This window comes from Pseudophryne corroboree, chromosome 2 (genome assembly GCF_028390025.1).
Source record: "Pseudophryne corroboree isolate aPseCor3 chromosome 2, aPseCor3.hap2, whole genome shotgun sequence".
Classification (NCBI taxonomy): domain Eukaryota; kingdom Metazoa; phylum Chordata; class Amphibia; order Anura; family Myobatrachidae; genus Pseudophryne; species Pseudophryne corroboree.
This window is the reverse complement of record NC_086445.1, coordinates 42,031,805-42,047,476: the sequence shown is the minus strand read 5'-3', so window position 1 is coordinate 42,047,476 and position 15,672 is coordinate 42,031,805. Positions and strand designations below refer to the sequence as shown.

Genomic DNA, 15,672 nt, shown 5'->3' with positions numbered 1-15,672 from the left:
AGATAGGAGTGGTGGTGCCGGTGCCTGTCTCCAGGAGTGATTTAACAACCAAGTGTAGAGCTTGCACCTTCAACGGGTCCGATGGGATGACCATTGCACAGAACTGGCAAGGCGGACGTCTCTTGAAAGAGACCACGTACCCATGAGAGACAACTTCCTGCACCCACGCGTCTGATGTGGTCCTTAACCAGACCTGGGTGAACTGCAGGAGTCGGCCTCCCACCCTGGGGTTCCCCAGGGGGAGGCCCGCCCCGTCATACTGCAGGCTTGTCCTGTTTGGAAGGAGGCTGACGGGCAGCCCAGGATTGTTAGATTTGGGTTTACTGGTCTTGGAAGTACGAGGCTTGCTCGAGTAACCCTGACCCTTCGATTTACCTGAGGTCCGAAAGGAACGAAAAGTAGTACTTTTAGCTTTCGGAGCAGGAGTAGTAGTATTAGGAAGGCACGCAGTCTTAGCAGATGCTAAGTCAGTCACGACCTTATTAAGATCTTCTCCAAAAAGGATGCCTCCCTTAAAAGGGAGCACCTCCAGAGTCTTCTTGGAATCTAGGTCCACCTTCCAGGAACGCAACCGCAGAATCCGGCGAGCCAAAATAGATGTAGTGGACGCTTTGGACGCCAGAATACCTGCCTCAGAGGACTCCTCTTCAATATAATGGGACTGTTTGGCAATGTCAGAAATATCCTGAGGTAGCTTTTCCTCCAGTACTTGGACCCACGCATCAATAGCTTTTGCAGCCCAGGAGGCCGCAATAGTGGGCCTGTGAATTGCCCCAGTTAGGGAATAAATACACTTCAGGCATCCCTCCACACGCTTATCTGTCGGCTCCTTCAGGGAGGTGACAGAGAAGAGGAAACCACGATCCGACGTGCGAGTCAACCGGCGATGAAGTTTCCCACTTGTTAGTTGACTCCGCAGGGATAGGAAAACGAGCCAACATTTTCTTGTATAGGGCAAACTTCTTTCCTGGGGAGACCCAAGACTCTTGACGTATGTCGATTAAAAGGTCAGAGTGAGGAAAAACTACCTTTGCCACCTTCTGACGCTTGAATTTATTAGGCTTTTTTGATGCAGTAGTAGGAACATCTTCATCATCAATCTGGAGAACCATTTTGATAGCTTCCACTAATTCAGGGACATCAACCTGAGGTACATGCTCCCCATCAGAGTCTGCCGAGTCAGAATCAGTCAGATCTGTATAGGCCCCATCTTCATCAGAAGTATCTGAAACATGAGTGGATTGAGAGGAGGAAACCACACGCTTAGAGGGCCCCTTAGCCCCAGAGGGCTGAGATGTAAACTTCTGTTTAACCAAGGGTTTATTCAAAACCTGTATCTGGTTAGATAGTGTGTCCGCCCAAGGCGGATTAGCCACAGGGACAATTTGTTGCTGCAATGGCACAGGCAGTCCCATAGGGGGCGTAAGACTTGTTACCAAAGTATTTAACATACAAGAAAAGGCGGCCCACGGTGGGTCTTGGTAGGCCACCGGGGCCACAGGTGAAGTGGAAGATGTAAGGGATCCAGTACCCACATCCCCAGCAGCAGGTTCCCCTCCTGGTAAATCTGTGGAAGCAGCACTGCCTGATGCAGAAGCGTCCACAGAATTTTCGCCCTGTGTGGCAGACATTATGAGGAATGTAGCCGTGGGGCACACAGTACAATATAGCCAAACAATAGTAATACCGTAATCCCCTGATTTATGTGCTAATAAAAGCAGGACACAAACAGAGAAATGAATCGGTATGGGGTGACTGAAATACACACAAAAAATACACTGAGATGTATAGACTGTGTAGCACTATATATGTATATTTATAGACACATAAATGTGGACCCTGACGCACTTATCCTCACAGGGTTCAGAATATAGTGATAGCAAGGGTGTGATACACATAATAAGGAGAGCACACACAGTAGCTATATGGCACACTAATACTCCTTTTCCACCTGGAGCACGGGTCGCAGCTGGGAGCCTGACATGGCTGCAACCCGTGCTACAGCCCCCTTTCCCACAGCGCTCACCAACCCGGCATATTGCCGGGTTGGTGACGCTGCTAGTGACATGGCAGGGGCGGCGCTGAGAGATCACATGATCTCCCAGCGCCGCCCTCCCATACACTGTGAATGGGAGCCGCATTGCATCGACACGGCTCCCATTCACACTAGACAGCTAACCGGGTTTAACACGTGTTCAACCAGGCAAGCTACCCGGGTAGGATTCCCGGATCACTTGATCCAGGAATTTGCAGGGGGGGCCATTTCCATTAGGAAAAAACACGGGTAAATGCGAGCCCCCAAAGAGAGCAGCCCTTCAGCTAAAATGGCACCAGGTCTCAGCAGGGAGTGAGGGGAAAGTGAAAGCAGCTCTAAGCGGGAACATCTGCAGTAGATGGCGCCCGGAGCTGGGGGGAGGGGCTACAGGCAGCGCTCTATCCCCACAGTGCTGGACTTCACCACCGGTAACTTAAGGAGCCTAAAAGAAATGCCTGTGCTCCGTTTACTGCCCTGGTGGATATAGTGGGGTCCCTGAGCAGTACAGTGTCCACGCCAGCCTCGCGGTCCATCTCCCAAATGATTTGTACCTGGGGGACCCTCTTACCTCCTCCCCAAGTCCTGCAGCCACGCGATCCTGGAGATGAGCAGCGGCAGTATGCCAAAATACCGATGTGTCTTTGCTGTAAGTACCCGGGAACCAGGCCGTGGGAGTATACAGCGCCGTAAAGGGGAGGCAATGGAGCTCCAGCACGGCATGTCTCCCAGACATAGAAGTGCTGCGGCTCGGTAGCACAGTAAAAGCTTTCTTCATTTCTTCAAAGTCTTCAGGGCTGCCTCAGGCAGCCCCCTCTGTTAGTGACCTGCACTGCAGGCACCAACTTTAAAACTGAGCTCCTGTGCACGGAGGAGGGGTTATATAGAGGAGGCGGTGCGGTGCATCCTGGGAACAGTCGAAGTTTTTAGCCTGTTGATGCCTCGGATCAAGATCCAACTCTACACCCCGATGTTATTCCCTATGGAATACCAGTGTACCCCGCCACAGAAAATAGGATTTTGGTACTTACCAGATAAATCCTTTTCTTTGAATCCATAGGGGGCACTGGAGTACTCTTGGGACATGGACGGCTTTATCAGGACAGGCACTGAATATTTAAATTTAGTAGCTCACCTACTCTCCATACTCCCATAATACCTCAGTGTTTTTTCCTGAGCCGAACAGGAGCGATAGAGAGGATGACAATGGAGAATTACATATAACATTATAACATAACGGACAACGATAAAGTTGACACATAACTTAACTGACAACTAAACAGTTGACACCATAACCGATATAACTTGAACCTTTGAACAAGTCGGTGAGAATGTGTTACCATAAGATCCACTGAACTTACCACAAACCAGGTAAAACTGCTCTGGGTGGGCGTCCAGTGCCCCCTATGGATTCAAAGAAAAGGATTTATCTGGTAAGTACCAAAATCCTATTTTCTTTTTAATCCACTAGGGGTCACTGGAGTACTCTTGGGATGTACCAAAGCTTCCCCTTGGGCGGGAGAGCTGTTTGGCACCTATAAACACTAGGCAGCCAAAGCTAGATGCTGATGCCGCAAACGTATCAAACTTGTAAAAGCGCACAAACGTGTGCACTGATGGCCATGTAGCCGCACGGCAAAGCTGCGTCGTAGAAGCCCCACGACCAGCTGCCCATGAAGTTCCTACAGAACGTGTGGAATGAGCAGTTACTGATGTAGGCGGCTGCAGCCTAGCATGAAGGTAAGCCTGACGTATGGTCAGTTTAATCCATCTGGATAAGGTCTGCTTGGAAGCTGGCCAACCCATCTTGGCAGCATCATAGAGAACATACAATGTATCCATCTTATGAACTGGAGACGTTCGGGCTACATAAACGCGTAGTGCGCGTACCACATCCAAAGTTCCAGAATCTTCTGTTAACACAGGAACTACTATTGGTTGATTGATATGAAAAGATGACACTACCTTTGGCAAGAAAGCGGGATTCATCCGAAGTTCCGCTCTGTCATCATGAAACACCAAATACGGTGGCTTGCATGACAAGGCACCCAAATCTGAAACACGCCTTGCCGAAGCGAAGGCTAGGAGAAAAATTGTTTTCCAAGTGAGAAACTAAATATCCACTTGTTGTAAGGGTTCAAAATATGAAGACTGTAAAAAATCTAAAACCAGATTCAAGTCCCATGGCGCTGTAGGTGGTATAAATGGAGGCTGTAATCTGAGGACACCTTGCAGGAAGGTGTGTACAGACGGCAAAAGAGCCAAACGTCTTTGAAAGTAAATTGACAATGCAGAGACCTGCACCTTTAGTGTAGATAAACGCAGTCCTCCATCCAACCCCGTCTGTAGAAATAACAAAAGACGGGATAACTTGAAAGATGATGTCGGAAACTTCCGAGCTTCACACCAACCTATATAGGCACGCCAAATCCTGTGATAATGAGCTGCTGTAACTGGCTTCCTAGCACGTAACATGGTTGGTATAACAGATTCCGGAATACCCTCTCTTCTTAAGAGGGCGGTCTCAACAGCCACCCCGTCAAATGCAGCCGTGCTAAATCGAGGTAAAGGAACGGACCCTGTTGTAACGGGTCCGGACGTAGCGGAAGCTGCCAAGGATCGCCTGCGAGTAGTCCAGGGAGATCCGAGAACCATGCTCTCCGAGGCCAATGAGGCGCCACTAGTATGACTGTGGTGGACTCTCGTTTGATCCGTTTGAACAACAGAGGGAGCAGCGGAAACGGTGGAAACAGATACACGAGGCTGTACGGCCACGCGATCGTGAGAGCATCCACTGCCTTTGGATCTTGCGTTCTGGACACATACTGGGGTGTTTGGCGATTGTGGCGAGATGCAATCAGGTCCACTTGTGGATAACCCCACCTCTGGACCAACATGTGAAACACTTCTGGATTTAATGCCCATTCTCCTGGATGAAAATCCCGACGGCTGAGATAATCCGCCTCCCAGCTGTCCACACCCGGAATGAACACTGCCGACAATATCACTTGGTGATGCTCGGCCCAATTGAGGATTCAAGCTACCTTCCGCATGGCCATGCGGCTTCTCGTTCCTCCTTGTTTGTTGATGTACGTGACCGCCGTCGCGTTGTCTGACTGCACCTGGACAGTCTGAAACCGGAGCATGTGCACTGCTTGTCGTAGCGCATTGTAAAATTGCCCGGAGTTCCAGGACATTTATAAACGACAATCTTTCGTGATCCGCCCAGAGACCCTGGAGCTGAAAATTTTGAACCACAGCTCCCCAACCTCTGAGACTCGCGTCCATCGTTAGAATTATCCAATTCCAGACGCCGAACCTTTTCCCTGTGGTGAGATTGTGTACTTTGAGCCACCAGAGTAGAGATACTCTGGCCCGTGGAGACAACCGCACCATCTGGTGAGTCTGCAGATACGAGCCCGACCACCGCGCGAGCACATCCAGTTGAAAAGGACGTGAGTGAAATCTTCCGAACTGGAGCGCTTCGAAAGCCGACACCATTTTCCCTAACAGTTGAATGCACAAATGTACCGAGACTGTGCGTGGCTTGAGCACTAACTGTACCAGATGACGAATACTCTGTACTTTCTGTTCTGGTAGGTAAATTCTTTGATTCACCGTATCGAGAATCATTCCTAGGAATTGAAGTCGTTGAGACGGAATCAGATGTGATTTCTTGAAGTTGACAATCCAACCGTGCTGAACTAGCACATTGTATGTTAGCAACACATGTTGGAGGAGCATCTGTTGAGACGGAGCTTTGATGAGTAGATTGTCCAAGTACAGGACTATTATCACTCCCAGGGATCTGAGATGAGCTATCATCACAGACATCACTTTGGTGAATACCCGAGGCGCTGACGAGAGCCCAAATGGTAGAGCCTAAAACTGGTAATGGTTTTGCCGTGCCGCAAACCGTAAGAACCTCTGATGAGGTGGCCAAATTGGAATGTGTAAGTACGCATCCTTGAGATCTAGCGCAATCATGAATTCCTGTGGCTCTAAACCTGCAATTACTGACCGCAGGGATTCTATCTTGAATCTGTAGTAAGTGACGTACTGATTGAGCCCCTTTAGGTTCAATATTGGTCTGACCGAGCCACCCGGCTGTGGCACTACAAAAAGACTGGAATAATAACCCTGACCTTGTTGGTGAACAGGGACCGGAATCAAAACTGCTGAATCCTGCAGAGACTGAATGGCAATTTGCAGAACCGCCCTCTTGTCTTCCGACACAGGCAGTCCTGTCTTGAAAAACCGCAGTGGCGGGAGACAGTCGAACTCTATTTTGTAACCTTTTAACACTAAATTGCAGATCCACCCATCTGTGGATGTCTGGAACCACGCCAAATGGAACGTCTGAAGGCTTGCCCCCACAACTGGAGATCCGAGATGGGCTGGGAGCCCGTCATGCCACTGGCTTGTCGGTGAACTTAGCGTCCTGGCAACTGGTGGTGGTTTGTTGAAAACCACGTCCTCGACCTCGTCTACCAGGTGTGGATGTTCCTCTACCACGGCCTCGAAAGGGCTGAGGTCTAAAGGATTTGAACGCTGGTCCAGAGTATTTCCGTCTAGGCACCGTTGGAGGCAATGGTAGGAAAACAGACTCCCCCCTCCCCCCTCCCCCCCCCGTGGCCTCAAATCCATTTGTCCAATTCAGGACCAAACAACTTCTCGCCACCGTAAGGTAACGCTTCTATTCCTCTCTTGACCTCTGCCTCCGCCTGCCAAGAACGCAGCCAGAGTGCTCGTCGTGCCATAACTAGTGACAATGAAAGTCGAGAACTGACCTGACAGAAGTCAGTAGAAGCTGTACAAAGATAATCAGCAGCTTCACAGATTTGATCAGCGAGAAGTATAAGGTGATCGTCCTGAAGGGCAGACTTGAGTTCTGTTATCCATACAATTAGCGCCTTAGTTACCCAAATGCCAATCAAACCAGGTCTAAGCAACACTCCTGCTGCTGTATACATGGACTTTAGCATAGCTTCAAGTTTACGCTCTGAAGGGTCTTTAAGCGTAGTAGCAGTTGGTACTGGAATGGTTAATTTTTTAGTAAGTTTTGACACAGACGAATCCACCATTGGCGGATTCTCCCATGTAGATGTCACAGACTCTGGAAACAGGTAACTAGACTTAAATCGGCGAGGTATACAGTTTATCCGGATTCTTCCGTGTTTCTATTAACATCTTAAGAGATTCCGAAAAATGAAAACACACTGGAGATCTGTCGTTTAGTAAATAATACCTGCTCATTTGTCAGAGGTTCTTCAGTCTCTGTAAACTTCAGAGACTGACGCACTGCCCTGATGAGATTATCAATGCCTGGGCTGTCAATATCCTCACTATCTGACTGCTGGTCCAATTCGCCCTCTTCATACTCATCTTGCGCAGTGAGGTCTGGCATTGAGTCGTCAGATGGCAACATAGCAGAAACTGGTAAATTATAAGAAATGAAAATTATCCTTTCTACCTGAAGTGGACTTGGACCTTGGCAAAGGCTGGGAACCTTCTGATATCTGTGGCGGTCTCACCCAAGACTCAGATCTTGCCGCTTCCCGCTCGTGTCGAGCGGTGGCCAATTCTGATTGCAACCCAGCCATTACATCCACTAATATTGCCCATTGAGGATCCGGGGATGAAATCGGTTTAGATGTCGGAGTAGAAATCGTATTTGTAGCTGAATTTACAAAACATACTGTGCATGTGGTAGAACCATCCGGTAACACACTCTTACAGACATTGGAGTGAAACTGCTTTTTTGGTTTTGCTGGTGCTTTACTCATTATGTACACAGACAATACAATAGACAAAGACAGACAACCTGCACGACTCAATAAAATTGTTACTAAGGTGTGTATATTCATATATATGGCCGAAGTGCTGTGCACGTGGCCAGACTGTATGAAACCTGATACAAAATTCCCACTAACACCCCTGCGCCATCCGGTGGAGTAGTGTTGTAGGACAGGAATGTTCTGGAAAGAGAAACAGGAAGAATGGTTAAAATGGCCCCCATGCCATGCTTACAGTCAGAGTCACATTTCAGGCTATTAACCTGTAACCCTGTTAATATAGACTGAACAGCCTATCTTCCTATTAAACCCATGCAGCCTTGCCTATAATGCTGCTGCTGCTATGGGCATTTTCTCCTCCCCCTCCCCTTGCTGCTGCGCTGCCTGATATACTGTTTCCACCCTTGAGCTCCATGCAGCGGACGGGAGTGGCGTGCAGGAAGCCGGGGAGTGTAGTGGCCAGCGGTAGCGGTGATCGGAGCCGCGCTGCCGGAAGCCGCTGTTAGGTACGGATGTTGGAGGGTGATGGGCGGCCAGCGGCAGCCTTGATCTGACCGCCGCTGGGAGCCGCGGCCTTGTTTCAGTGGGGAGCGGGCAGGTGGAGTGTGACGGACGCACAGCACAGCGCTGCTGGGAACTGGAATATACAGACCCAGCGGCGGCGGTGGGCGGTGTATAGAAGCAGGCTTGGATCTTTGGCCAGCGCGTTCCCCACACAGCGGGGCGGCAGCGTAAGCTGACCACTCTATCCTCCAACATACCCGAGGTCCTGTAGTGAGGGCTATGACGGTGCTTCTTCTGTAAGCCTTTACAGCCTTTCCTGCAGGTCAGAGAGTGAGCTGCTGTTGGCTGTGAGGGTGCTCTGTGTGAGGACCGACACGCCAGGAGCTGCTTCCGTGCAGCGTGCACTATCCCGGACCCAAGTTTCTTGCTAAACTGGGAAGGGATGTGCTCAAGTTGAAAAAAAGTTAAAAATAAAAACTTTAAAAAAAAATTATCAAAGTATAAAATTATCAAAGTAAGTGTGGAAGAATCCACTCGTGCTTGTAACTGCTGTGAGCACCGAAAAAACACTGAGGTATTATGGCAGTATGGAGGGGAGGAGAGTTACTAAATGTAAATATTCAGTGCCTGTCCTGCTAAAGCCGTCCATATCCCAAGAGTACTCCAGTGACCCCTAGTGGATGAAAAAGAAATGACTGGTAACAAATAATTGCACCTACCATCGCCGCCGGGTGTGAGGGTGTGCGCTGCTTGCCTGCTCCGTGAGGTGACGTCTGCAGCCAGTCCTGGGCTCCTCCTCTCTGCAGCCGGAAGGACAACAGGCTGTGTTGATAGGGAAGGAGGAGGTTGGGGGATCCAGGGGCGAGATATTTCTATTGTGGAGACTTGTGTAACCTGAAGAAGAGCGACCGTCAAGTTTGGCAGTTTCCACGTCTCCTATGGGTCACAAAGGGGGAGGTGGGGTGTACTTGCACCAATGGCAGCATTTGGAACTCCTGTCTATTAATCATGAGTCAAAGTAACAAGAACAACAAAATCAATGACCAACGACATAAAAAACAAAGTAGATGGTAGGAAACCATAGGAAATTCATTTATTCTCCAATAAAATACAATTACATGTACATTATCTTACATACAGCCTGTTTAAAGAAGACACCAAAATAAATACTGTTTTGGGAGGACGGTTGCGGATCGATGCAGATATGCCAGGGAACGCGCTGGCCACGGTGACAACGCCTCAGCCCGGTAACTGATGTTAACATAAAACAATGGGCAATAAGGTGGAGTAATGCGAGATCCTGGTTAATAACCCTTTCAGTGCCAGCACAGACAGGGAGAGCAGATTTGCATCCCCTAAAGTGGGTTATTAAAGATCTGGTAATTCAGTCACTATATAGTAAATATATCCTCTTACTACGGTTTCACTGTCATTTTCCCATTTAGGAGATATGGCGCCACCATGTGGCAGACAAAGGTTACTCTAGTGTTATGGCCTTATTTCCCTAAATTCATAAATGATATGTACGATGAAGGGTTCTTTAGCTCTCCCTTAGTGTAAAAAGTGCTGAGAGGCCAAAAATAACAGGATATTACACTTATTTATACTGGATTTTGAGATAAATAAAAATAGAGAAACCTAAAACTAGGTTTTTGAAAAACGATTTCTTGCCAGTAGTGTTATACAGCCTTTAATTATGTTATTACTAATTGGTTTCATCGCAAAATGAAAGAAAACAGGAGGCCTGACAGCTAATGACAGATAATCTAAATTACTTGAGAAAGACAAGTGGTTACCAAGGGCAACGGTTGTCCGTGTGCTATGAATTCACCACAGAAATCTCTCAAACGGTGCTATCAGGTACAAAGAAAGCGTGAAATAAAGTTTATTTTATCAGATCACAGCAAGAATAAAATGCGCAGATATAAAGAACGGGGAAAGGAGTGCGGTGTGTGATGTCACCCTAACTGGGCAGGTGTGATGTCATCCTAACAGTGGGCGGGGCCTCATTGTGTACAGACCACAAGCTAATGAAACTAAAGAGGAAGAGAGTTCCTAAAGAGAACGATTGGTTTTCGGCTACCGGTTTATATTGACTTTGCCTTTTCCCACAATACGTATGATAAAGTGATTTTTATATAGTTTTAATACACGTGACCTTGTAATACAGTGTGTATAAACTCCGGTGTAAAATATTTATAAAAATGGTGAGTTACCAACTTATCACACAAACCCACCATAAAATGTTAGGGAAACCTGTTTATCATAAGAATTAAAGTTCTCTGTGGTAAAAGAAGCGTGAATTTCCGTGATCTGTATAAAACGCAGTCTCTATCTGGCCACATAAATCCTCTGTGACTTCTAATATCCTTCTGTTACACGAGTGATGTTAATATATGTACTAACACCTGTTTAGAATATTTGCATAAACAGTAATGATGTCATAGGTTATAGCCTGAGTGTGATGTCATCAGTTGAGTGTTTTATAGGGAAATGTGTGTATTATAAGAAAGAATGCACACCCCATTGTAAATATAATGGATATTACCCCACTAGTATTCAGAATAATGTATGGATTGCAGTCTCCCATATGTGTATTATAAGGATCATACATTTCCTGTAAATTACAGGAATATTAGAAGTCACTGTAGAGGTCAATGTCCTGTGGACAACATGAATATGTAAACTCATACAGTCACAGAACGTTTACTTATGCTACAAAGTATCCTAGATTTCATTAATGTTTATCAAGGTGAAAGGTCAGCGTGTTACACCGTGTCTATATTACGAAGATTGTCTGACACCCACTACCTATAAATTACTAAAGGAACTCCCCCAAATATTCACATCATGTTCCACCCTATTCCATCCCACTGCGTACAGTCCAGATAGAGGGAAGATTTAACCCTTTGTATAGAGTTAAAATGTCCAGCGTTATCGACGTGGGTGACATTATTGTTTAGTAATAATATTACGCAGATTAACCGAAAGCTTTTTATAAAGCAGATGCCAATTTAGTCACCTGCAATGAAGTGGTTATGTGATGCTATCCCTGCTCCCTTTGGCTGATTTTGACAGTGAAATTATTTATATTTGAAAAGTGCATTTCACGCTGTGACAACCCGTCCCGCACCACAGTTATTTGACTTTGCAAAAGTCTCTGTTACACACAGCTGCAGAGTGAACCACTGTGGATGAGACTGCAGCTTCTCTGGAGGACTACAGGTCAGTGACATCATGCATTGGGGCACCGTGACATCACTGGTCACTAAAGAATTCACAGACTGCATTATCATGGGCATCAGAACAGCCCATAATTGGCAGCCTGCATTGTGCATAAATGGCAGGTGTACGATAACCTTTGTTAAACTATGCACGGTGATGAAGCAATTTAAATCAATGTATGTGCATTTAGGGGGATCTCATTGAACCGCCTCCAAAGTGCTGAAACATGGCTGTCAATCACTGCAGTCTTTGGACCACAATCCAAAAAACTCCTTAACCTGTGAGGAAGAACTCTGCACCTACTTCCCTAATTAGCACCAGTCACATACACACAGTGTAAGCAGCCATTTTGTGCGAGCCATTATCCGCGAGAACGTGGCCCACGACTCAGTAGGTACTAGTACCACAAATATTTGGTCAGGGAGTGGATCTGCTAGGTCACAAGTTCCTGGTGAAGGGACAAACTGCATTTGCATGAATGCTGGTTCATCACACAAAATGGCCGCCTTGGATTTGAGAAGACCAGTTCTCTTACAGTCTACAAAAAAAAACCTCCTAGTGCAAGGTATGTACATCAGAAAGACGTGGACCGAATGGTGACCAGCTACTGTGGCTGAAGATCAACTAAAAGGTTTCCTCAGGCTGCATGATCAACACTCTCTTGGCCCAATCACAAATTTACACAAGAACTTGCTTGTGTCCTATTCACAAAAATACACAAAGGGCAAAAAAAAAAAAAAAAAACAAGGGGGATCAAATATTTTTCTACATATATACAACTCACAGTCCAGATTATACAACAACAATGAAAAAAAAATGTAAAAAGAAAAATAAATCAAAAAATAAATCCTGGCATAAAGTCGTCCCATAAAATGTCCCAAACTTGGAAAGTGTAGACTTCAGTAGAGGTTCTGCGTTTCACTGTAAAAAATTGCAGCGCTTTTGTTCCATCGGTCCTCGCTCTCTCTCTCTAGCGAGTATTGGTTTTCCCGTCTGGCGTTGGACTGATGGCGTCGTTGGCGAAACATTCGTATCGATTTTGAGAACACAGGGAAAGATCGTCAGCCGTATCCATGCTATTGTTGATTTCTGTTTGGTAGATTAATGGAAAACAAAATCCAAGAATTACAAATGCATAGACTTCAATGTGCATCGTTTGCCAAAATACAGTGGTGCTGGCCATTTTGTGTGTCCTTTACATAGGTGACATCACCATTTCCTGGGGAACCTAAAGACTGAATATAGGTTCACCCCACAAAATGGCTGCCTCTGCTTTGTTGCGCTGATGGGCAGAGTTTAAAATGTTAAAATGATGGTTTTAAATATTTTATTCATGTTTAAAACATGCTAAGAAGTCACTTCAGAAGAACTTTACCTCAGCATCCACAGCACAACCATAATAGAAGGGCCATACTCATTGAAATTGGGCCTACTGTCTTCTATCAGGCGTGATATCAAGTACACGTGGCCAGGTCAAGCTCTATAATCTATGGCACATGACATTGGACAGGTGGTTATTCTAGCACTTGGGTTGGAGGGAATGGGAGGATGATGCTGCTTGAGGAATCACACAGACCTTCATTACTGGCCAATTACAGACAAGTAGGCTAACAAAGGACTATAAAAACCAAAATCGGGTCACTGGCTATAAGCAGATGTGTTCATACACTGGTTATTCATCATTCTGTAAAACATAAACCATTATTTTTGCTGTGCAGGCCCAAGAAAGCTCAACACAAACCAACGCACCGGAAAAGATGAGTTTCTCCTTCATTATCCTGACGTCGCGACTTGTCCTGCGCACCGCGGCGCTCAGCATGATTTGTTCTGGATTGTAAGTACGAATGCTGCCGAGTCGCCACCTGCAACAGAACGCACATTGTGAATCTCAGACCCTTAAACTGGAAAAGGTCAAAAGGCAAACTGTGAGCCTGCCCCTACGGACAGCATAGACAGAGCCGAACAAAGGTGAGGAGGCAGGCGTTGGTCAGGTAACAAACAGCCTTCCAGAGGGGTCAAAACCAGAACACTGGACATTACAAATCAAATGTTCAGCCTAATTTGGTATTACAATTAAACAGGTTTAGTGCACAAGGATTGCGAGGGTACATGTGTACACAGGGAGCGTGACGAGTGGGTAAAGGGTACAGGAGAAGTGATAAGCGACCGACTGAGGAACAAGATGCAGGACTGTAATATTCGGTACACTGACGATAAAACTTGGTGTCTGTAACGGTTAGGACTCATCTGTTTGACCTATGTAGTACTGGCGTACACCAAGAGGAGCTGCGGCCTGAAATCAGCGCCTTCAATTGACCAGCTAGGCGCTAATCTGCCTGATTAGTGGCACCTGTGGTGCAGGAACTTAACCCTTCTCCTTGAGACTGCGTATTGCGGATCATGTAGTTCCTGTGCTATTCTTGGGATCTGCCTCAGACGTCACTTACATGTCTGTGATACTGTCCTTTCTGACGGGTCTGGTGTTGCTGCCTGCCTGAAATCTGGACTTATCTGTCTGCCCATGATATACAGTTGCAAGAAAAAGTATGTGAACCCTTTGGAATTTCCTGGATTTGTGCATAAATTGGTCATAAAATGTGTTCTGATCTTCATCTAAGTCACAACAATAGACAAACACAGACTGCCGAAACTAATACCATACACACAATTACTGTATATACTCGAGTATAAGCCGACTTTTTCAGCGCGTTTTTTTGTGCTGAAAAAGCACCCTCGGCTTATACTCGAGTCAGTGGAAGGAGGGACACAGAGGGCACAGCGCGCGGCTCTCCTGTGTCCCTCCTGCGTCTCCGGCGGTGTGTGTGTGTGTGTGTTAAATGAACTGCCCGTTCGTGAGCTCTGATTGGCTCACGAACCGGCACTTCATTTAACACACACACGCCGCCGGAGACGCAGGAGGGACACAGGAGAGCCGCGCGCTGTGCCCTCCGTGTCCCTCCTTCAAAAGACAACGCGGGAGCGATGGAGGGTAAGTACCCTTCCTGGCACTGTGGGGCATATCTGGCAGCATGAGGGCACATCTGGCACTGTGGGGCATATCTGGCATGAGGGCACATCTGGCACTGTGGGGCATATCTGGCAGCATGAGGGCACATCTGGCACTGTGGCGCATATCTGGCAGCATGAGGGCACATCTGGCAGCATGAGGGCACATCTGGCACTGTGGGGCATATCTGGCAGCATGAGGGCACATCTGGCACTGTGGGGCATATCTGGCAGCATGAGGGCACATCTGGCACTGTGGGGCATATCTGACATATCTGGCAGCATGAGGGCACATCTGGCACTGTGGGGCATATCTGGCAGCATGAGGGCACATCTGGCACTGTGGGGCATATCTGACATATCTGGCAGCATGAGGGCACATCTGGCACTGTGGGGCATATCTGGCATCATGAGGGCACATCTGGCACTGTGGGGCATATCTGGCATCATGAGGGCACATCTGGCACTGTGGGGCATATCTGGCAGCATGAGGGCACATCTGGCACTGTGGGGCATATCTGACATATCTGGCAGCATGAGGGCACATCTGGCACTGTGGGGCATATCTGGCATCATGAGGGCACATCTGGCACTGTGGGGCATATCTGACATGTCTGGCAGCATGAGGGCACATCTGGCACTGTGGGGAATATCTGGCAGCATGAGGGCACATCTGGCACTGTGGGGCATATCTGGCAGCATGAGGGCATATCTGGCACTGTGGGGCACATCTGGCAGCATGAGGGCATATCTGGCACTGTGGGGCATATCTGGCAGCATGAGGGCATATCTGGCACTGTGGGGCATATCTGGCAGCATGAGGGCATATCTGGCACTGCGGGGCATATCTGGCAGTATGAGGGCATATCTGGCAGTATGAGGGCTGTGTACGGCTAGAGCTGAATTTCCCACCCTAGGCTTATACTCGAGTCAATGAGTTTTCCCAGGTTTTTGTGGTAAAATTAGGTGCCTCGGCTTATATTCGGGTCGACTTATACTCGAGTATATACGGTATATGTTCTCATGTTTTTATTGAACACACCATTCACAGTGCTGGTTGGACAAAGTATGTGAACCCCTAGGCTAATGACTTCTCCAAGAGCTAATTTG

General features: G+C 47.3%; 1 protein-coding gene across 3 annotated transcripts in view; it reads right to left on the bottom strand.

The window, feature by feature from the left end:
* Positions 1-9,395: 9,395 nt before the first annotated feature.
* Positions 9,396-15,672, bottom strand: part of GDPD5 (glycerophosphodiester phosphodiesterase domain containing 5) — a 307,956-nt gene continuing 301,679 nt past the window's right edge. For all 3 annotated transcript variants that reach the window (XM_063951228.1, XM_063951226.1, XM_063951229.1), the window contains 2 exons: positions 13,306-13,418; positions 9,396-12,645 (listed from right to left, as the gene is read on the bottom strand). In XM_063951228.1, coding sequence (XP_063807298.1) covers positions 12,527-12,645; positions 13,306-13,418 — 232 coding nt within the window. In that variant the 3' untranslated portion in view covers positions 9,396-12,526. The remainder of the gene's footprint in view (positions 12,646-13,305; positions 13,419-15,672) is intronic.